General features: G+C 40.8%; 1 protein-coding gene and 1 pseudogene across 7 annotated transcripts in view; both read left to right on the top strand.

Annotated features, from left to right (window-relative positions):
- LOC107837179 (uncharacterized) overlaps positions 1-260 on the top strand; it is a 34,671-nt pseudogene extending 34,411 nt beyond the window's left edge.
- Positions 1-23,385, top strand: part of chl1b (cell adhesion molecule L1-like b) — a 164,515-nt gene that overhangs the window by 54,517 nt on the left and 86,613 nt on the right. For 5 of the 7 annotated variants that reach the window (XM_016675760.1, XM_016675755.1, XM_016675759.1 and 2 more), the window contains exons 2-3: positions 20,271-20,468; positions 22,295-22,312. In XM_016675760.1, coding sequence (XP_016531246.1) covers positions 20,363-20,468; positions 22,295-22,312 — 124 coding nt within the window. In that variant the 5' untranslated portion in view covers positions 20,271-20,362. Of the gene's footprint in view, positions 1-6,987; positions 7,339-20,270; positions 20,469-22,294; positions 22,313-23,385 lie in introns of those variants that run through there. The other 2 variants (XM_016675756.1, XM_016675757.1) reach the window with 2 other exon arrangements.

Below are 23,385 nucleotides of genomic sequence, written 5' to 3' on the forward strand. Positions count from 1 at the left end.
TGGTCCTGGGGGGGAACTGGTATATCCACTGAGATTGAGAGACCGTTGGAGGGTGGACAGGAAGGCGGACAACTAGTGGTAGAAGCAGACAACCTCTCAAAAGAAGAGATGAGACCAGGGTCCAAAATAAAAGAAAGGGGAATCCAGAACCGATGTTCCGGTCCATACCCCTCCCAGTCCACCAGATATTGACGGCCACGCCCACGAGGGCGGACCGCAAGAATGCGCTGGACAGAAAAGACAGGATGGCCACCCACTAACCAGGAGGGAGGAGGGGATTCCGGTGGAGGGCACAAAGGACTGGAATGAACGGGCTTGATTTGAGAAACATGAAAGACTGGGTGAACACGGAGGTGAGAAGGGAGTTTAAGGCGCACTGTTGAAGGAAGGGCTAATGACTGAGATGATGGTAAATGGGCCAAGGAACTTAGGAGAGAGTTTTCTAGAGGTGGACTTGAGGGAAAAATCCTTCGAAGAGAGCCAAACCTCTTGACCAGGGGTGTAATGGGGGGCTGGCACACGTCGTCTGTCTGCTATCTTCTTGTTCTGAAGAGAGGTACGTTGTAGGGCAGCCCTAGTTTGCCCCCACACTCACTGGCACTTCCTGAGGTGGGTTCTAACAGAATGGGTGGCTGATTCTGGAAAAGAGGACGGTAAGAGAGGTGGCTGATAGCCAATAGAGGCCTGTGGTGGCCGAGATATGTGTGTTGTGTGCATAACACCAGATATGTGTGTTGTGTGCATAACACAACACACATATCTGGTGCTCCAAGAACCAGGATTTGATGCACAAACACAACGCAGGGTATTTTCCAACTCTTGATTCAGCCTCTCACATTGTCCATTGGTTTGGGGGTGGAAGCCAGAAGATAGACAGGGCTTGGCCCCTAGTGCAGAGCAAAAATCCTTCCACACTTGGGAGACAAACTGAAGCCCCCTATCAGAGACAATCTCAGATGGGATGCCGTGCAGGCGGAAGACGTGCTGCAAAACAAGTCCGACTGTCTCAGGGGCAGAAGGAAGCTTGGGCAATGCCACTAGGAGGCATGCCTTGGAAAACCTGTCAATGATTGTGAGAATGACCAATTTATTATGGGAGGGAGGAAGACCAGTTATGAAGTCCAGGGCAATGTGAGACCATGGACGCGAGGGAACTACAAGAGGCCGGGGACAAAGATTTGATTGGGGGGACCTCCTCCAGGGTCCGGTTCATCTACTTGGGCTGCTTTAATGAAACTCTCCAGCTCCCACGTGATGGAACCGACCGTACAGGTGGGCGGGAGGATACTCTTGGAGAAGTCATCCAAGCTGTCAGGGGAATGTTGTCTGGAGAGGGCGTCTGGTTTAGAATTCTTGGACCCGGGGTGGTATGTGATAGTGAGGTTGAAACGGGAAAAGAACAACGTCCAGCGGGCTTGTCTAGGGTTCAAGCGTTTAGCAGACTGCAGGTAGGCTAAGTTTTTGTGGTCAGTCCAGACCAGGATGGGTTGTTCTGTGCCTTCAAGCCAGTGTCGCCATTCCTCCAAAGCCAATTTGATGGCTAGGAGCTCCTTGTCGCCAATGTTATAATTGCGTTCGGGAGGAGTGAAACGTTTAGAGAAAAAGGTGCATGGGTGAGGCTTATTGTCGAGGTGAGAATGTTGTGACAGGACAGCCCCTACCCCGGTATCGGATGCATCCACTTCTAGAACAAACTGAGTAGAAGGGTCTGGGTGAATCAGAATGGGTGCATTAACAAACCTTTTCTTGAGTTCTGAGAAGGCCTGGTCAGCTTCTCGGGTCCAGGAGAAGGGTCTCTTGACTGATGTAAGAGCCGTGAGGGGGGCTGCAATCAAACTGAAGCCTCTGATGAACCGCCTGTAGAAGTTCGAGAAACCTAGGAAGCGCTGCAGCTGCTTCCTGGAAGTCGGGACTGGCCACTCCTGAACAGCCTGAATCTTCTCAGGGCTGGGCTTCACCTGTCCACCCTCAAACACAAAACCCAAAAAGGTCAAGGAAGACTTATGAAACTCACATTTCTCTGCTTTCACAAACAGGTTGTTCTCCAGTAAACGTTGAAGAACCTTTCTGACCTGGGTCCGGTGTTCAGTGAGACTGCTGGAGAAGATCAAAATGTCATCCAAATAGACAAAAACAAATACATTCAGGTAGTCCCGAAGGACGTCATTCACTAGGGCCTGAAAAACTGCTGAAGCATTGCAAAGTCCAAAAGGCATAACTAAGTACTCAAAATGTCCGATGTGGGTTTTGAAAGCAGTTTTCCATTCATCTCCCTCTCTTATTCGAACTAAATGGTACACATTGCGCAGATCCAATTTGGAGAAAATGGTGGCCTTTTGGACTGACTCAAAGGATGAAGAAATGAGAGGGAGAGAGTATTTGTTTTTAACTGTGATTTGATTTAGCCCCCGATAATCAATGCAGGGACGGAGTGACTTGTCTTTCTTTTGGACAAAGAAAAACTGCAGCAGATGGCTTAAGTTTAGCACTTATCTCTTGGAGCTGCTGGGACAGTTCAGAAAGGTTCTGAGTTAGCTCTGACTGCTGCTGCTGTATAGCTTGGAGCGCGTTGTTATGGAGACCTACAAGAACTCCCTGGTCCGTTAATGCGTTTCGTAATTGAGCTGCAGAGTCAACTTGGCCAGATGGTTCTGACATGTTTGGTCACCTGACTCTGGTGCAGGTCAATTACAAACGCAACACAAGGAAAGGTAAGTCTGAAGTTTATTTTCGACCAGCAGCTGGGACAGACAGGTGAACGGACGGCAACAGGCAGGAGGTGAGGACCCGTCGGGGATTCGCTCTGGTGGGAAAAGGTGAGTTACGGACACGTCGTCTGAATGGGAGCTCAACGTGCAAAGGAAAAGAGGCAGATCTTACTGTTGGTGGAGATGAGGTGGTCCTGGAGGGGGAACTGATATATCCACTGAGATTGAGAGACCGTTGGAGGGTGGACAGGCAGGCGAGCGCGTTGATCCGGGAGCGATCCAGCAGCGAAGGTGGGCGGATAGGACGGAGCCAGGCAGGAGACGGGAAACGGGAAAGGAGACGGGAGACAGGAAACGGCTATCAGCTGATGGGAACCGGGCAGGAAACAGAACCAGAAGAGGGTTTTCTCAGACCAGGAATGAGGACTCACTGGATACGTAGAACCATCTGGCATCTGCCACCAGAATCCAGCTCCTATTTAACCGCTCCTCCTGATAGGATGATGAGCTCCAGCTGGCTACACCTGTCTGACACACCCTGCAGGAGAGAAGGTAGGAGACACACACACTCACAGCACTCAGCTCAGTGGATATGACAAGCAGAAGAGGACAGGGGCTGATTTTTAGGCTTTTGCTAAAGTAGATAAGATCAGGAGAAAAGATCAGCTTCACATGTCAGCATCGGCTGATCACAGATCTGACAAAATAAAGAAAATCAAAGCTGATAAATGGGCTGGACAATGAATCTGTGCAAAGCTGTGAGAGCTTGGTGGGGCCAGCTGCACATTGTTTAAGGAGCCCAGAGCCTACAAATAAGGATGATGTAAACTGGTGTGACTTGTGTGTCGCAAAAAAAATTGTTTCCGTTGCAGTTTTGCAAAATACACTAATTTTGATGCGGCTGAATTTTTTTTATCAAAAGAATTTTTGAAATTGGAGTGTTTCCATTACGCTAATTTATTTTCAGAATTTAAATTTTATGGTCAATAGAAATGCAACTAATGATGCAAAAGTGGGATAAAATGTGACATGACAATTCAGAAAACTATCAGATATGTTAGTCAGTCTGCTGTGAAAACATTGGATATAGGTCGCATCTGCCTGCCTAACAGCCTAATTGTTGTCTGGTCTACAGACAACGAGAACAAAAAGAGAAGTTCTCTTTTTGCCCAGCTGATTAGTTTAGGTTTTTGTAGTAGCATAAGAATAATGGGTTGATGTGAAGCTTTGAACATTGCTTGTAACCTAATCCTGCATGTGACATGACATGATGTTTCGGAGTGATGTGGGACTTCCTGTTCAGATTAAATGGCTTCAGTTCATGACTGCTGCAGAATGCTGCAACCCTGTGAAACTTTTAAAATCTCCGCGATAAGAATAAAGATAGGGGCACCTGTTACCATGGTAACTCCAAGTAAAACCGCACAGAAAACCACAGTGGTTTTCATATTGATTCAGAATGCAGAATGAAGACTTTGATATCAGTCAAAGGCAGGTTGCCCAGCTTCTATCTTCCCAGTGCCAGGTTAGAGGCTTATTGACCGTTTTTTTTGACAGACTGACTAACAGACGAGTTTTTCAGTGAAATGGGCCGCAAGCCCAAAGTTCAATTAAAAGCCCCGCTCTGCATGAGAGCAGCATATTTGCCAAACGGGGAGAAAAGTGTAAATCAGTCTTCATGCTTCCTCAGCAACCTGCTTGTCCTTGGGGAGTATTGATGGCTCCGCCTCAACTCATTTTTTAAACACACCCATCAAAGCTGCTACATTTATCTTATCCTGACAGGTTGAGGGGGATTTTTATGCAGCACGAGTGCTTTGGAAACACATGGCTTCATTTTAACGAGCTAGCAAGGCTGAAAGCTGCACGTGAAAACCACCTGCCTTTATTTTTTCTTTCTGTCCAAGCAGCAGGAAAGCAACCTGGCTTAACTCGAAGCATGCTTTTGTTTTCTCATTCAGCTTTCTCTTGCTTAACTGACTCAGCAGGTCAACAGAGCATTAGTCTAATTCCATGCTCACAATACGACTGCAGACTTTCATTTTGTAGTGGTCAGATAAGGTTGTGTGAATCCTGCTGATGGAAGATAAGAGACATGTCATAAATTAAGACTCTTGTGGGGAACCGTGAATTTCCTGATATTATATTGTCACCTTCCTAAAATAATGGTCTAAGTAATTTTTTTGCCAAAAGAGATTTTGTCAAAAAAAGTCACCCCTTTTTTTTTGGACAAAAGAGGATATAGACAAAAGCAATCACTATTGGCAATAAATAACCATTATTTATTGTGTCCAAAACAAATGTGCGCCAAACTTTGTCGCTATTCTGCTAATGTTGAAAAGTGTGCCAGTTTGACGCTATGAAACTTACTGGAAATTTTCCTGCGCTGTAAACAACTGTCCTCCACTGAGAAGAGAGAAGTGCCAAGCCAAATGAGATAGCTGTTGATGTTATCTCAACATTTAGAAATGTGACCAACACGGACTGAACGGCGTCCTTGACTTCCTTCCTTAGATTGCTAAAACTACAGGAACACTACAATTCTAAAAAGAGCAGAAAATTGGTGTCATTGTTCACAACTTCTTCTGTTCGCTAATTGACCCACTACAAATTGACCAGAGACAGTTCAAGTTAAGGGGAGAAATCCCTGAGTGCGCTAGAAGCAGGAACTTTTTTCAAGCGGAATCGCACAGGAAGGCAATGGACAGGATTATCTTTCCATCAAGCAAATTTATTTTCGGATTTCGAATTTGCACAATTTTAAGGTCAATGGAGATACTTTTAGTATGAGGTATGACAAATATCCCCAAATACAGTGAAAGTAGAAACGAGTCCTTCACAGGATGTTGCTGGTTGGTTCCTGGGTGTGAATAAATGTTTGCCTTCTCACCCGCGTTTGTCGTGTCCAGATGGTTTAATCAGCCGGGCTCAAAGTGTGAGAGCAGAAAGGGGAAGAGGCTTTTCCCGGGGCAGTGCCCGGGACAATGTCAGGTTTGTCTGGCCCGAGTGCCAAAACACTAAGCGTCTTGGTACTGGCAGCCCGCTTCGGGACCTACCCATCCCGTCCGGCTTCCAGGGCCGTTCAGCCCCGGAGCACTAAGCAAAGTTCATAAGGCTTCCTTCTGTTTGTGCGGCTATAAAGGAGGCTCCATCCTGTTGTAGCTCAAAGAGGAGCTTATGGGCACGCAGATTCTGGCACTGGCTGTGCAGAGGAGTGAGTGTTCTCAGTTACTGACTCTGGCTGACTGCTTTCATTATAAGAAGATATGCCCCCTCCTCAACAACCCAGCCACCTTCATACCCCCTCATTAGATCCAGATCTGGGCCTTCAGTAGCAACACTTAATTTGTTATCAAGCTATTCACCTCAATTTCCAGGTGAATAAACATCCATCCATCCGTCAGTCCATTCATCCATCATTCATCCAACATCCATCCAATATATTTGTTCGCCATTCCATCCATCCATCCATCCATCCATCCATCCATCCATCCATCCATCCATCCATCCAATATGTCTGATTCTTCCGCTCTGCTGCCCTCCGTAACCCCCTACCGAGGTAACAACCTTGTCATCTCAGGCTGTAAGTCTGCTCCAAGCAGCCGTGCTTTGGTTGCTGTTTTTCCACCGTGGTTACGACCCACATCAGCATAATTCAAGCATGACCCTCCTCCCTTCCTTTCATTTTCTGCCTTTTCTCTCCCATTTAAACCCAAGCCTCTGTCCTGAGTCCACATCGTACATCATCCAGCACCGAGGTTTGCCCTCTCGCTCCACCTCCCCCTGCATGTCGTGGGAGAGATTCCTTCCCCCGGTCCTTTTCTTTTACGTTTGAAAACTAGCATCAACAGCACAAGCCCTCACTCCACAATGTCAGTTGTTCTAGGCCAGGTAACAGACATAGTTCCCTTTCTGATGTAGACCAATCAGGAGATTGGAGCAAACTTCTTAAAACATTTGAACATTTTCTTGCATTGAGAAAGGGGGAGAATAAAACAAAAGGTCATCCAACAAAGTGCAGGGTTAATGCTGGCTGACAGTCTTAAGCAATTTGATGCGAGTCTCCAGCAGCATTAGCAGAGAATTAAGCAGATTGTCAGTAGCTGACAGAACAAATTTGCAGCAGGAGCAAGACTCAACAGATTCCCAGTCAGCAGGGAATCTGGCTTCCCATCCCAGATTCTCCTTTCCATCGGTTCTCCCAGCCGATTATTGCAAATAAACACTTCGCCGAGCCTACAGGTGCATCAAACATCTTCCATTATGCTAATGTAGGAAGCAGGAGACGGGACTGGTGGTGCAAGATAAAACTCACATTCCTCAACTCTGGTTTGTGCACACTCGCTGAATAGCCCTTAGATCAGCCTTTGTGGGAGTGATTGTCAGCAGCTTAATGAGCTTCTTTGCCAAGCTAAAGGCTTTGGCAACATATGTGACTACAGTGCCTCTTCGCCTCCGTCTCAACCTGCATGATACAACATAAAGCAAGCTCAGCGTTCTTCCTCCCTGTAGACATCAGAACTCCCTTAACTCATCATTTTCCTGTTTACTCTGGATTTGCGCGACCCGGAAAAAGGAATTGTTACTCATCTCATGGGGACCAGGACTGAGAATGAGAAAGTCCGATTTTGTAAGTAACTATTTGCTACATCTGACGATACCTTCTAGGGAATGTTCTGGTTCCTCCAGGTTCACTTCAGCTAACACTAATAATCCTACACTGTCTCAATAGGACTTTATTTAATTTGGAATACAAGGATGCATAAGTAATACTTTCAGTGATATTTTCATTATATCATTGATTGTAGTTCTTAATGTCACTCTTTCCTCTTAGTGGTTGTCTTTGATTGATTTTAGTTGACCTTAGTGCAACTAAAAAAAAACTGTCTTACAGACATAAATGTTATTTCATGTTTTGGAAAAAGACACTGATAGCAGGTATTTTTGATAAAATACCTCCTATAGGACATTTTTGAAATAATTTTTATTTTATTTCAATTTGTCTTTATTTTATTTCACTTTCTTGCTTTCAAAATAAGAAAAACAAAACTTTTCCAAAAGCAAAATGGATATGTTTTCTTTTACATAATATTGTGAAAAATGATGTAAAAAAGAGGCAATTTTCAATATGTTGGAAAAAAGGAAAAACTTTTTGAAATTCATTGCAATTATTCCATTAAAAATGGCAAAATCTGATTAAAACCTTGCTCATGTTATTATGTCTATTTCTAAAAATAGTTGGTCCTTATTCTTTTTGGCCTGTTATTAAGAGTCATTGAGGAAGGTTCAAACATTTGTTTTGGACAAAACAGCAACACAAGACATCCCCCAGCCTCTCTTGCACCAGTTATGTTTGGATTCACAGCACAGTTACTTCATATTAATGGTGAATTTCATGCAAATCAAAACTGTCTGCACGAGATCTGCACTGATCAGGGTTCTGGTTTTTTATTTAGACTTTGTTCTGCCATCTCTAATTTTATCTGGTTTTACAGTTACAGTCAACAGTGATCAAATAATTATTACCAACCTTGCCACATTTTATGAGTGGTCATTAACCAATTATATGAGGAGCAGAGGTGATGTCACACTACGTGTTATGAGAGCAGAGTTTTGCTAGTTAAAATACACAGATGACTGTTAAGTTGACATTTTAAGCTGTCTGTGAAGTTCCCCTCAGGCTGCAGGGTTTGTTATGCACATAGGGTTGCCACCTTTCAGAAATTAAAATAAGGGACGCTCCCCACGGTGCGCCACCTTACTCTCATGGGGTGGGATTTCCACTGCAGTGATAGACATTTTTTATGGCGGTGTTTTTTGTTTTTAAAAAGTGATCCTTAGAGCAATCATTCATGCATAGTTGGTTAGAGTACCCCAAAATTGTACTCCAATCAGAGTAGCATACCTTAAAAACACATTTAATTAAGCAAGTGTAAAAAGCATTTGGTAAACTATTCAAGTACTGATCAACTGATCATAACACCTGATTTAATATTCAAAATATGTCCTCAGAGAGCCAAAAGTATAAAAGATATGTGAACATTCTGGTACTGTAAAGAATATTACTGAAATATTTATAGAAATAAGGAGTTAGGTTTGGAGGCTGGTTCTAGACGAAATTTACCACAGAGGCCAGGATAGTTAGTGTTTTTCCATGGCGACACTTGAAAAATAATGGGGGAAAAAAAACAACTGAGCAATATTTCATCATTTGATATAATAAGTGAGCCAAAGAGCCACTTTTGTCTCCAGATATCTAGGTTGTAGATCCCTGGCAGATGGAAAGTATGATCATATACAGAAGCTAAAAGTGCAGCACTATAATTTTTAGTTCATTGTTAAAGTAAAATTGTGAAGGTTTAAAAAAAAGTGATCCACCACTGAGTATTAACATAAGACATGTATTTAGTATAACTTCTTTGGTTCCCTGTTGGCCCTTATCTAGAACCGCCCAAGGCTGCAGGTCTGGGTCTGGTGCATTAATAATACATTAAATGACCACTGCACAATAAATTCATTAAATATATCAACATTTCAAAATAAAACCGACAGAAAGCTCTAACAAACCTTTTAAAGTAGGAAATATTTATGTATTTAGTGTTAATCTATTTTTATGTCTTGTTCTTTAAATGACCATTTGTATTATTTTGGCTGATATTATTATACATTAAATAAGCAAATAATCGAACCAGTAAAAGCACAATAAGAAACTTACTCATAGCAAAATGTTCTGTACCATATCAACCTCAGAAGATGATTGAAGGATGAAGAGACGCTGATGTCAAGTGTTTTAGGTTCTGACGGGTCTGCAGTGTTCCTCTCCTGATCCATTCATACAGCAGCACACTGCGCCACGATGGACACATTTTTTTAATTGCCTGTATTCATCCTCACTAACATTATTCAGCCTAGGATTTGCGTCTTCCCTCACACGTCTGTATCTTTATGAGAGCTTTTACTTCTAAGTTCGGTGAAGAGTCGGGTCGAGGACATTGTAAAAAGAGGCGGGTTGATAGCACCTCACTGCGGCTGCGTAGTGTTCGTCTCTAGGCAACCGTGACAACAGCGTCGGTCCGTAGCGTTCTGGGGTCCTGTATAGCTCCCGCCACGACAATTTACCTGACCTTAATATTTCCTGTGTTTTGTTTTGGTCATTATTGTTACACTTAGTGTGTGATAGGTGTGTCTATCGGACATTTATAGAATACGGAACGAATCGCGTCCGTATTCGTTGCGTCCCGTATCGGTTCAATACGGGACGCATCATTTAACAGCCAAATAGGGGACGGGTGGCAACCCTATATGTACGTGCAACAAAAACAATGGTGAATAGCATCGTGCTGTGTGTGGTGCTTAACCTGTTCAGTTTAACAATAACTTGATATGGAACATTATGTCAGCCAGATTCCCCGCTGTCTGGGATATGAGCATGTGGCTTATGGGAGACAGAAAATTGCTTTCTAAATAAAGTGAAAGCAAATGAAGTGGTAGCTGAGTGTCAAAAGCACATGGTGTTTCAATGACATGCTATAATCACAACGCTATCCAGTGGCCTGGAATGCAAATAGAGCGGATTCAAGGTGTCTTGGTGGTGTCATGTCAATGTGATACTTTAGCTCAGTCAACATCTGAAAATACTAAGGGTACATTTAGCCTAAGTAATTAGCACAGTTAGCATAGTAGCTGTAAATACGTATTTTCTCTTAGCATGCTTCCACTGATTAGTTGTTATGGAATAGGTTCAGATTGCGTGTCTCTGAACATCATTGTTTTGTCTAGAGTTAGTGCCCATATATATCTTTTCTAGGAACTAATCATGGATCATCAACAGGGGGCAAGATGGTGAATGCCCTGTGTCACTCCCACACTTTTTGTTTGTTTGTCTTCAGTCTGACCAAGGGTGACATCACAATTCGTACTGAAGAACAACGTATTCCACAGTGTCTGGCTGAAACCAGATTTGGCATTCTGGAGCTTTGCTTGGTCACCCAGTGGAAACGTGACACTGGTTCAACATCATTGAATGGACTATGAATCATGTTGGTAGCAAAGCCTTATGTCAGTTGCCTTGGTTTCCAGTATATTTATTCTAAGATTAATTTGCAGAATTCTCAAATATAAAATTCCAAAGTTTCTTGAAATACTTTTGGTTTTCTTTAAACACAGATTTGCTTTGAGTCTTCATTGATTAAAAAATGAAAGTGTTTAAAAAGATCATTCAACAGAGTCATAAAAGTGAAATGAAAAGCAGTTCGGGCCGTGTCAGGATGATGAATCATCTCCTCCTGAGGGATCAGGGTCACCTTTAAGTCACATTTTCAGCTTTCACAGTCTGCCGCTTTGACCTCAGAAAACCTGAATCTTGACTTGTTTAAAGCAGCAGCACTGTAGAGACACAATAGAGACAGGGCGGATGAGTTCCAGAGCACTCGCTGAACAAATACAGACTGCATCCACATACAGCTAAAGGTCTGTCTGAGCTGAGTTTCCTGCCAGGGCAAATTTACATCAAGGAGGAAAGGGAACTGTTTCATTAATGACTTTAAATAGACTTCCAGGACTGTCGCTTTAGTTTTCTTAATCAAGATTATTTACCAGGATGGTCATCCTTTGAGAATCTGACCTTAACTGACTGTGATAATCATGTCACTCTACATAAATACGTTTTATTTGAGCCTACATTCTGATGTCTTTGTCTTACATCAAACTGAAATATTCATTAGAATGTAAAATTCTCCAATGCTTTACTTAAAAACTAAACCTTTTAGCCTTAAATTTTTCTATTTGATGTGTTTGAACGCAAGCCGTTAGGCAGCGGAGAGCCACAGGAACTGGGCCACCTATCCGGCAGCCGTGTCAAACAGCTTACCCCGAGTAACATTGTCCAGATGTTCTGCTGCTGCATAGAACAGGATTTTCAAATGATAAATTTTTGGGAACATTTCATTTTATTTCACAGGCTGAAATCCTCACTTTAATTGCGTGTTTGAGACACCAGAAGGGAGTACAACGCCCACTACAGGGATGTCGGAAATTCTCGTTCATTGGTATAAATAAATTGCTTGGAGGGCCAACAGAGATGAGGATTGGGGATATAAGAGCCATTGATCATGTCTTGCTGCGGCACGGTTTCATCAGGGGTGGTAGAAATTACTGGCATCAGTCAGTCAAAGAGCGAGAGGAGCATGCTGCATTAGTTCACTCAAAATATTATTCCTGTCCTCAAAGTCCAGCTCATGAATTCATCTCTCTGCCTGTCATTGTCCTGAGCAAGAGGCACTCCTGGGAGACTTCAAAGAGAGCAAATGAGAGGGAGAGACGATGAAAACCTGGGACAAGTGCAGTCCACTTTCTGAAACACCTTCTTTCACCTCTGACTTCAGGATGATCAGAACATCTGTGTGTTGCTTTTCAGACACGGTTCGTACAACCTGTGTGGCTGAGAACCATTCTCTGTTCTGCTCTGTTCAGCTCTTTACATTGGTTAATTGAACTCATGACTTTGATTGGAAATGATTCAGAAAGAACATTTTGTCATCTTATTGTTATTTATCCTACATATTACAGCAGCACAGTGAAGCAAACTCTAGAAAAGTGACTGAAATGTCTCTTGTGGTTTGAAACCTTTTAAGCTGTTTTTTTGTTTGTCAAACCAGTTCATACCTGTTTTATTGGAACCAGCTGGTGACATGATTGTCCAGTTGCTGCATTGCTCGTAGTTAGACCAGGGGCTGCAGGATGGATGCCCCCTTTCACAGGGGACTCGGTTCACCCAGGGTCAGAAAGGTTCTGGATCATTAATTCATTCAGAACATAGGAGCCAGAAATGGTGCAGTCCATCAGTGGATCCCTGTGTGTTTGTGGCCAACTAGCACTTGCTCCCTTCACCTGAGACACTTCCTCTCTTCTCCTGCCTTGTATTAGTGGTAGGGTCAAGCTGCATCCTCCATACTGGTCCTGTTTGTCTTTATGTCCAGATCTGCTTTCAGTCTCCTGGCACTCCCCAAAATATGAACAGCATTATAAAGGAATTACATTGAATGAGTCTTTCACAATATTTCCTGTGGAATTTGAAGTGGATGATTTCTAGGTATGCACTATGAAGATAAAGTATTGAAAAACAGTTTTATTTCCAGACTTTATGCTCTGCTCTGTCTGTCCATTCCCTTCCTCCATTCATCCATCCATCCTTCCATCCTTTCATGTAATCTGTCCATCTGTCCATCCATCCTTAGTCTGTTCATCCATTCGTCCATCAATCCCTGCATCTGTCCATTCTATTTGTTCATTATTCCATCCGTCCATCTAGCTAATCTGTCTGTCTGTTCCTCCATTCATCTATCACTGAAATATATTTGTGAATGGACCTTTTTCTTGTTTACTGCTGTGGGTTAAATTTCATTCTGGAAAAGTATGAATATTTGGTAAAAAAAAAATGTTTTGGAAAAAAGACACGCATGACTTTGACATTATGAGATCTAAGAGATCTAAGAGATGTGTTTTGCAGTCCATTAAACTTATCAAGGTTAGAAAAGCATTTCCTTTTAGATTTCAGAGATGAAAACTTTATGCTCCGTCTAAAGGTCCATTCCCTTCCTCCATTCATCCATCCTTCCATCCTTTCATCTAATCTGTCAGATGAAATCTGAAAGAAAACGAAAGCTGAAAGAAGAGAATCAGGCTGATTCTTTGGTTTTACACTCAGCAGCAATTGTTTTCCTCTTTCCAGACTGCTTTTGAAATCTTTAAGTCAACTGAGAAACCGGCCTCTTGAAAACTTTTGTGGTCTTTCTAAACGCACAAGAAGCCATGCAAGTCCTCTCAGAGTTAATCAGTTCAGCTGCTGTTCTAATTGTTCTCCAATAATCAAATGGGAATGAATGTGGAGGCATTCTGGACCATGAGAGGGAAGCGTGGAGTTGCTGTGTACCCGTTGCAGGTCTTTAGTAAAGTGAATATATTAATCCAGCCTGACAAGACGAGGATCTGCTTAATCCTGTTAAGGGTCTGCACATTAAACTACAGTAGGCCCGCACTTCTCTTCCTGTTGTCTTTGTGTGAGAAAGGAGCAGATGGTGCCAAATTAACAGCCTAACCTACTGTAGTGAACTTTGAATGGCTGAGCTCGGACTGCCACCCTATTACTAAACAACACGATCACAAGTGGAGGGAATTCTCCAGATTTCTTCTCTTGGTGGGAGTATATTGTCTTTGACTTTATATCAGTTTATGTTAGGTGGGTGGTCTTCTCAATTTTGAACAGTATATTTGGATGTTTTCAGTAAAATAAAACACTCTCATTTAATATACTTTATCATTAGTTTTTGAAGTATATTCTTCTTTTTCTTTAGTAAATGCAACAAAGATAACTTTTTACAGGCAAGGTGTTCTAAATACATAATATTTTCCTTTTATTCTGCATCAGCTGTAAGATGACACAGATTGACAGGCACAAAAATTCTTTAGTATAAACAAGGTGATTCCTATAAAGCTATTAGGCTACATACACAAGCCTGTGTGTGTTTGTTGCGTGTCTGGAAAAACTGGATGTGAAGTCAAATTGAGGTGAAAAGAATTGTCAAAACCTATTCCCCATATAAAAGATATTAATTAGATGTTGTGTTTAATAAATATGGAAAAAGCATACTGCCCGTCTCGTTCTCAACCAATGGCTCTTTAAGAATCATTGTGCTGAAGCTAAAACTGCCACTTGAGAAGTTTTGAGTAGAATAGATATACAGACAAAGGGTTTTTTAATCCTAAATGCCAATGGTATATTTGCTTAATATACAATTTTAAGTTTAATTATGGCTCTGTATGCTGTTCTTTTAGCAAATGACCTTTTCTTTCGTCTGAACACTCCAGTTAATGATTAATTGAATTCTAAAGTAGCTGACCATTATTTCATCACAATTAATCCGATTAATCGTTTCAGCCCTACAAAAAACTTACATTTCTCACTGGAGGTAAAGGAATGTAAGGTTAATGGTTCAAAATCAACTTAACTGTTGTTTTTGAACGATTGCCTGTCAATGTAAGTAATGGAAACATTGTTTTCATGGACCAAGGCTCCTCCACACTTGTTCCAGTGTTATCTGAAAATGGTTGTACTTTTGGTCAGGTAGGTAATAGTCGACGGTGTTCTTCAACTGTCAGCCAGAACGAAGACGGTCTTTTCTTGGCCCACATTGCTTTATTGCCCCTCCATCACTGAGCTGGTTGGGCTTCACGCTGGCCTTCCCACAGTGAGCAGCGTTTAACCCCCCACTGCCTCCCTCCATTTCAGGATGGTGTGATAGCTCTAGAGAGAGGCAGGGATTAGGAACAGCCTGTGGTCAGTAAATCAGATATGAGTTGAGTGCTGGGCCTCAATAATAAAGGTCCACTAGGCACCATACCCTCAGAGTTCAATGTACACATTATAGCTCACAGCAGTTTGGTTTTGACCAGGCCTCTCTCTCAGCCAGATGGCCGGGTTGGGCCTCAACAAATCATTAGGCAGGAGGAGAACAAATTAAATCACCAGGCCCAGTTTGAACCAACTGTAATCCATCTAAGCCGGTGTTATGAAGGTAGAAGATTTTGGCCAGGACCATAAGTTAATGAGAATCACTCTCTTGTGAGGATTGAGAGGCCCACTTTGCTTAACCTGGCCAATCTCACCGATAAAGCACAAACCAATTAGACTGAAGGCCTCACCGTTTCCATTTTAATTTGTTTTCAACTACATAAATCACACACTTGTCTGGGAAAGATGAAACAAAGGAACGAATGACCTGGGCTGCTCTTTGAGATCACTTAAATCTTAAGCATGAACTAAAATCAATGGGTAAGAACTGTGATTAGGTAGGGTTCATTTGGATCACGTGCAGTACCTTTCCAGAGCATTCATTCCTCTTGAGATTTTCCACAAAATCCAAGAACTTTCATCTAGTTTTCACTGATTTTATGTGATTGACCAACACCACGTTGTGCATAATTGTGAGATCAAAGCAAAATGTTCTTCATTTTTATTTGGAATGTATTTACATGTATTCAGCTCTCTTCACACAGATACACCAAATTGTAAATCGAGCCACAATATGTATGTCATGTGGTGGAAAATCCACAGTTTTTTAGCATGACTTGAAAATTGNTGCATTGGCCATGTTGTCAATGGAGAAAAGACTAGTCACAGAGATGACTGACTTTAACAAGCATGTAATTGAGAAATTTGCAGGGCAGAAGGAAAGGAGGGCAAAATTCATGTTCAAATAGTGCTATTTTTTAAGATTTGTTTTGTTTGTTTTTCATTTGTTTGTTTGTGTGCGCCCCCCTCAGTTTCTTTAGCACCAGCCGCCACTGTGTGCAATTAATTAATTTTAATGTATTTTACATGAATTGCATTACTTCACATGTACCAAGTTTTTCATTTTATTCGCTAGTTTGTCACCACAATCAGTTCTGTGTCAACTCCGTCATGCCGTCAACTCCGTCAGATGGCCTTTTTGTTGTTTTTGGTTTAAAATATTTATTTTGTTTCTTGAGAAACATTTGTCTGTAAAATGAGTAAAAATATCTCTAATAGGGTCATTAAAAATTATTTTTTATTTATTTTTGTCAGATGGTGATGACAACGTTCTAGGTCAGGTCGATTAAAAATGTAATTTAAAAAAAAAAAATTGCAACTGGGAGCCTGTACCTTAGCATCTTTACATTTCCTAAACATCATTTGTCATATTTGCATACATAAGGTTGAGAAATAACAAAAAAAAATTATGGGAAAATTGAAACCCATTTTGTCCCTATTCTCAAGAATCACTGAAATATTTTTAAAAAATATTCATAAAATGTATTACCTCAGATGATCATCACTTGTGACCCATAATGTTCAATTGCATAAAATTCTAGGACAGGATCTATCTCATTACATGTTCACTTACCTGGAATATGTTAAATACAACAAATATTTACTTTAAGTGTGATCTATTTCATAAAATTTGTCTCCTTTATTGTTTAATTACACATTAAATGTTTAAAGATGGGCTCTTTCATCTGGTTTGTGTCATGATGTGGTGATGGACACAAACACAGCAGGCAGTAGACGTACTTTATGTGGATGTTATTTTAATGAACAAAATAAACTAACTAAATCCAAAATCCAGGGAAAACGAGGAAATCCAAAACACAATGAAACAGGAGACACGAGGGATAACAACTGGCAACGTGGTGAGCAGGGTAACAAGCTGGACTGGCGAGTTGTGACTGAAAAAGAGGAGCTTAACTAGTGGGACAGTGGCCTAAATGAGAAGAGTGATAGCAGGTGTGAGTAATTTGGCACAGGAGCTGGCTGAGAGCTGGGGAGAAGGTGGTACAGGGAAACTAAGGAGATCTGCTGGGAACACAAACGGGAGGAAACGGGGAACTGAAAAATACTTCTAATACAAAAGACACTAAGAGTAAAGAGAACCTGATGAACTAGGAGAGAAAGATATGAGGGACACCATAACCGAACCTAAATAGAAACAAGGCTGATCTAACAATAATAACTAAGGAACACACAGCAAGAGAAACTAGAAGATCTAAACAAAGAAATAACCCAACTAGAATTACTAAAGAAATATATATATATATCTATATATATAGGGTTTGTAGACAGATTCGGACATGGAAGAATAACTGAACCTATGGTGATCAAATTAAGAAATAAACATCACTAGAAACCCTGCAGGGAGGNTCCAGGTGTGCAAACTTTACACACCTGGAAAGTTTGCACACTTTACACACTTTACAACTTTGCACTACTTTTTTCCAGTATAACACTTACAATCCCTATTAAATAAATAGAAAAAAAGGTCAAGGGGCAAGGAATCAGCAATTAGTATTTATATATAATTTATTGATATCATGAATCCTTTATTGACATCATGAATCATCATTAGAAATTGGGGAAAATTTTTGTAACAACGATAAATTCCAATTGACGTTTGAAAACTCCAAAACCTGGCAGTACTGACATAATTGTTACTTTTACTATTTTTTCCACAGGTTTTTGCATTTACTGTTTGGGTTAGTGATAAAAATCACTTTTTCATGTAATTGTTGTCCTGAAGAATTATATTCCAAATGAAAAAGTTTTTCAAGAGCGTCATTTGTGTTGTGCCATGCAGTCACAGCAATACTGTTATGTAAAAAAGATGGCAAAGAAGCAATAAACATTTTCATACCTTAACTTTTGTCATAATATTATCATAAAATAATGTGAAAAATCTTATGTTCTTACCCACCACCCCTACTAAGAACATGTTTCCAAGACTACTCCAGTGTGTATGATGAACACTTTGGTCAAAGGCCTATTCAGAATCGCTGTAGCCATCAGCACCTACAACAACTCTATGAAAATTGTGGAAAATGAGTTACAACATTTAGCTTCACCCTGGGGGGAATAAAGTATTGAATTGAAACCTGAACACTGTTGTAGGCTGGTAGCTACAGGTCCCTGTTAGCTTAGGAAGGCTCTTGTTGGGTCACGGTTAATACTATTTAGTGTGGATGAGAAGTTCAGAGTGCATGTTCATATAAAAAGAGGCTCAAAGGAGCCAAATGAAGTGTGCTGTTCAGCAGTCGGTTATTCAATTCCAGCTCTTGACCAGGAGGTTGACCTCAGCGCTGCCTATTGATTCTACTGAGGCAGAGGCAAGATTAGACCAGAGCATCAAGAAGATTCCAGTCTCCTAATGTCTCTTAGTTGAATATCTCCACATAACTGATTCATCATAGCACTCATGCACACCTTCTTTGAGATTATACTGATTTAAAGTTTAGAGTGGCCCTAAAAAGTCCAACCCAAACCGAACCAGTAGGCATTATGTCTGAGCCTGATCTGACCTGGCTAATTACCTTTAATCATAGTCCCGAGGCCAAAGTAAACCTAATATTATTTTAATTATGATTAAATTAAAATTTTTAGCTTTTGGTTAACCTCTTCCAACTCCTTTTAGTCATTTGTTGTAACCGCAGGGTGAGTCATGTGCAAATTTTCTGGGATGTGTGATGCAGTGCACTTGTTACAGTCTGATTAACTTCTACTTAGTTACTTTATTCCCTCAACAAGTTAAACTATCTACTCCTCTAGTTACACTATAATAAATAGATTAACACAACTGTATCGTACATTCTTCTTTGGTTTTCTCTGTGCTGTATGTAGGCTGGACAATAAACCAATAACAGTATTGTGATATATTTAAAATTTAATAATTTAACTGAACTCTGATTCAGAACCGCACAGCATTCTAGGGGATGTAGACAGAGAAAAGGCTTTAGCTGCTCAACCTCTCACAGCCAGCTAAGTAAAGGGAGTGACATCAACTAGCTCACTCACTCTTTGGTTACCTAGCAACAACCTATAGAGTAACTTGTGGGTATCTAGCAACAACCTGTTGAGTAATGTATGGTTACCTAGCAATAACTTGAGTAACTTGTGCAGCAGCAGGTTCAATCAATAATTATCAACATCAACTGATAGGAAATGTCCATCCGTACCATCCAGCTTATACTGTATGTACTTCAGGCTTATTAAATGTGTCACAGAAGATTGAGCCAACCCTGTCTTCAAAGAACTCTCACCTAAATTTCAGGTCAGGCTCAGGCCATAAATCTAAACTCTAATTGGACTCCCTATCTCAGCTGCAATAAGTGTAATTTTTGAACTTTTGCCATTTTAATTGCAGCCCGAAGCCCTTCTAATGGAATTCCAACATCTTCATGACATCATGTTTCTCTGTTCCCCTATAATCACTCTATCCTGTTTTTAGGATAAGCTAGCTATTGTGCTAATTACTCCACCGTAACCCGCTAAGCCAGGTCAGAGCTAATATAAGGAAGAGTAATGAAGGGACACTCCAGAGGTTTCCCAGAGAGATCATCATCCCCAGCGTTCCCATAGCTACCTTCCTGTCCTCCTCTGGTTCAGCAGCCTGGACCTCTCACACTTCTGCTCTGTTAGCTGCTGAATGAAGCGCTGCTGTGTTCTCCCTCTGTCTGACTCCAAACTTCACTTTGCTTTTTATGTCTCCCCTGAGGCAAGCCTGCAGAATCTGCAGTAATAGATAAAATTGTGGCCGCATTCTTGAAGTCATTCAGTCATCATTATCCAAAAACTCCATCTCCAGATGAAAACAACTCAACGATTAAATCAGCCAAGCTTTGATGTTAATGTGGCTTCAGGTTTTCCTCTCTTCGCAGCGAGGCTGAACATCTGCCATGTATTATTAATAAACCCACAAGCTCCTGGTGTTTTAATTTTTATTTCTTTTTATTCTTGCATTAGAAAAGTACTCTATGAAGCTTACCTCAGCAGACAACAAAATATCTAATGGGGGGGGAAAGGCATTTTTATAGAAAAGCAGAACTTGATTGAGTTCACAGTGTGGACGTGTGTCTGGGTGGAAAACGAAAACGTGTGACGCTGAGGAGAGAGCAGTTGTGTTCCCGATCAGGGAGGCGGGGGATTCGTTATGTGTGGGGTTTGCTGGAGTGTGGGTCGGATTCATGGGGGCTTCTCCATCTGTGCTGCCTTCACAGGTACGGCATCTTCAGCCCGTCCCAGAAATGAACTGAGCTCACAGAGGAGAGCGCTGGTTGGTCGGTGAAGTTCTGAAGCCTGCAGTGAAACCATGAGGTCACAACGAAGCTCCGGATTGGCTGGCAGGCTGACGCTGCTGGTGGTCACTTGCCTCCGTGCCTTTCACACAACCACAGCCATCGATATTCCTCTTGAGGGTGAGTTCAGATCAGACAGAAAAATATGGCTTAGTTTGTGATGGTTAATGTCATAAAAGGCATCCCTGTCATTTTAGGTTATATATTAATATGAGGGGTCGCTTAACAGGATATTTTCCATTTTTTTGATCGGCTTTGTTTTTAAACGACAGAAAAATTTGAAGCCCGTTGGTCATTTGAATGGTTATAATTCACACCCTTGACAAGTGCACATGGGTAAACATTATAGATTTTACGCAAAGAGTTAATGGCAGAGGCAATTAAAATCAATTAATAAAAAAAATCCTTTTTGAATATCATCTCATGGTCTCTGAACTAAATGTGTCTTTCTAACCGAGAGCTGACAGCGTGTTGAAGAGTTATGGACCGGACGCTTTGGCGCCTCTTGTTCAGAAGCGCATTACAAACCTTTGCTAGAAATGATGCATTTAATTCATGTCTCCAGTACATACAAACCAGAGAAAACTAAAGAGAATGCAATGTTATGTTAATCCATTTATAGTCTAAACAGAGGAGCCGGCAGTTTATCTTGAGAAAATGAATAAAGGTGCAGAAGTTAATTAGCATGAGCAGTGCGCTGCACAACTAATGCAGACTAAACTTAACTCACCCTGCGGTTTTAACATTATATTCTTATTTATATATAATGTGTGTGTATATGTAAAAATAGTCCGCCTATGTGTTATTCAGCTCTAAATTACTGGAAATTACTCAGCTATATACTGGATAAGTTTATAGCAGAGTTGTTGTTATACATTAATTAGGTTTATCCAAGTAAATTTATTAAGTTGTCATGCTAAACAAATTTTAGCATGACAAATTTTAAAAAAGTACGTTTGACAAACTTAATTCGATTATATGTGACAAATTAACACAATTGTTTTTAAGTTGGAGCTCCATTATTTTTTTTTTCAGTGTACAAATAAATGCTGTTGCAGTTTTTAAACCCAAATGACTCTGCTCAAACTGTAGGTTCAACAAGTGTAGGCTGACTTTGAGTCAAATTATGTATGATTTCAACCAAAAAAGCAGCTTTTCATTTCATTTCCAACAGAAAAAAACAGACTTTTCATTTGAAAAGCTGTCAAACTATCAACTTGCATTACTCATCGTCCCTCTCCTTTTCTTTATTCTTTTCTTTTCTAATGCAATGCCTGGATTGTAAATTCCGAGCGTGAATAACATCCTTTATGGTCACCTGAGCACCACAGTGGTGACATTGTGATAGAAAACATTATAGAAACTCTACCAGCTCAGCCTAACTCATTATGAGTGCAATAGATGATGGGAAATGAAGAAAAATGTATTTTTAAAAAGACACAAAAACACAAGAAGAGGATAAAGAAATGCTTTGGGACTGATTTTGCTTTCCATACAGAATTTAACCTTGGATGGGTTAAATAAAGAAGTATTTAGTAATAAATCACCCAACAGAGATCTGTTATGACTGTCATGCATCATGCGGACCGAACACATTCACAGACATTATCATGTTTGAATCAGGTTTTTGCTTCATTCTGTGTCGGATCTGCCTGTCTCTCCCTGTTCCCTTGGAAACGCATCTCAAACACGTCCTTGTAAATTATTCAAATATTTCCTCCTCCAGTCATGAAGCCTTGAGGAAAAAGAACAGTTCTAACAGGTTATCTAAAAAGGCTAATGCATTGTGGGATCACTGTCAGGCAATCTCTCTTGATTGTTGTTCTTGTGTGTGTGCTTCAAGCCTTTCGTGTCGAGAGATTACTTATGACAGGCGGAGATTATTCCCAAACCGCTGACTGTTTTTGTTTTGTTTATTTCCCCCTTTGCTGCCGTGGATTATGTAGTTTTGGGTCACGTAAACAGTAAGTTCACGCTGCATTACTGTTGTTGGTATTAAAGGGTTCTCGTTTTCCTTCTGCGGCATCTTTACTGACAGTCATGTTCTGAAAGTCATCAGCACCAGTCATTAATCCATAAAACGTTTTTGTCTCTTTAACCCTAATCTCAGTTTATGGGTAAATGTTTCATCAGATTGAGTTGAGCATGTTCCTTTGTTCCTTTCACCGCACCTCATGACACCAAATCACAGAATAAAACCAACAAATTGTGATGATTCTTTCAGTAAAATGTGGATTTTATTGCTTTTTCTTTTTTTTTTTTACATTTTGGGTACACCCATAAATCTGAGTAACATCCTCAAGCAGGCGTGACATATGTTTTAAATGTGTTGCAGGAAATGCACACAGAACACTGAAGTGGACACTAGTGCATCATACAATACACTATCAACTACTGGCCATCCACTGCAAGTGCAAGAAAAAATTTTTAAAATCCAAAACAGGCAAAAAAGCATGCAGACCAACTCAGGGATATCCAGTCCCTCTGTCTAAAGCAGTGCTTCCCAATCCTGGTCCTAAAGGCACACTGACTTGCATGTTTCAGATGTTCCCCTGCTTCAGCACACATAATTTCAATTGATGGCTAATTAACAGGGTCTTGCTGAATTGCAATCATCTGAATGGGGTGTGTTGAAGCAAGGGAATATCTAAAACATGCAGGCGGGGGACCAGGGCCTTGAGGACCAGGATTGGGAAACACTGGTCTACAGTACAGGACTTCTGCTGATTAAAAAATATTGTGAAATCAAATAAGAAAATAAAAACACTTGAAAAAAATCCTAACATAAAGGATCATAAGTCATGCATCAAGAGTTAATTAATTTTAAGTGCAAACAACACCTTGCACATTTACTTTTCGTCCTGGTAAATATGTGAAAAAAGCCTGTAAATGAATGTGTATATTGTAATATGTATATAGAGCAAAATCTGTCTTTGAAAAAGTAGAAAAATCCAATCGATCATTTATTCACTGCTGTTGTCATAAAATTCAGAAAAATGAACTCGTTAAAGGAATGAGTCATTTATCAACATCCTTG

This window comes from Poecilia formosa, unplaced genomic scaffold (assembly GCF_000485575.1).
Source record: "Poecilia formosa unplaced genomic scaffold, Poecilia_formosa-5.1.2 Scaffold121, whole genome shotgun sequence".
Lineage (NCBI taxonomy): Eukaryota > Metazoa > Chordata > Actinopteri > Cyprinodontiformes > Poeciliidae > Poecilia > Poecilia formosa.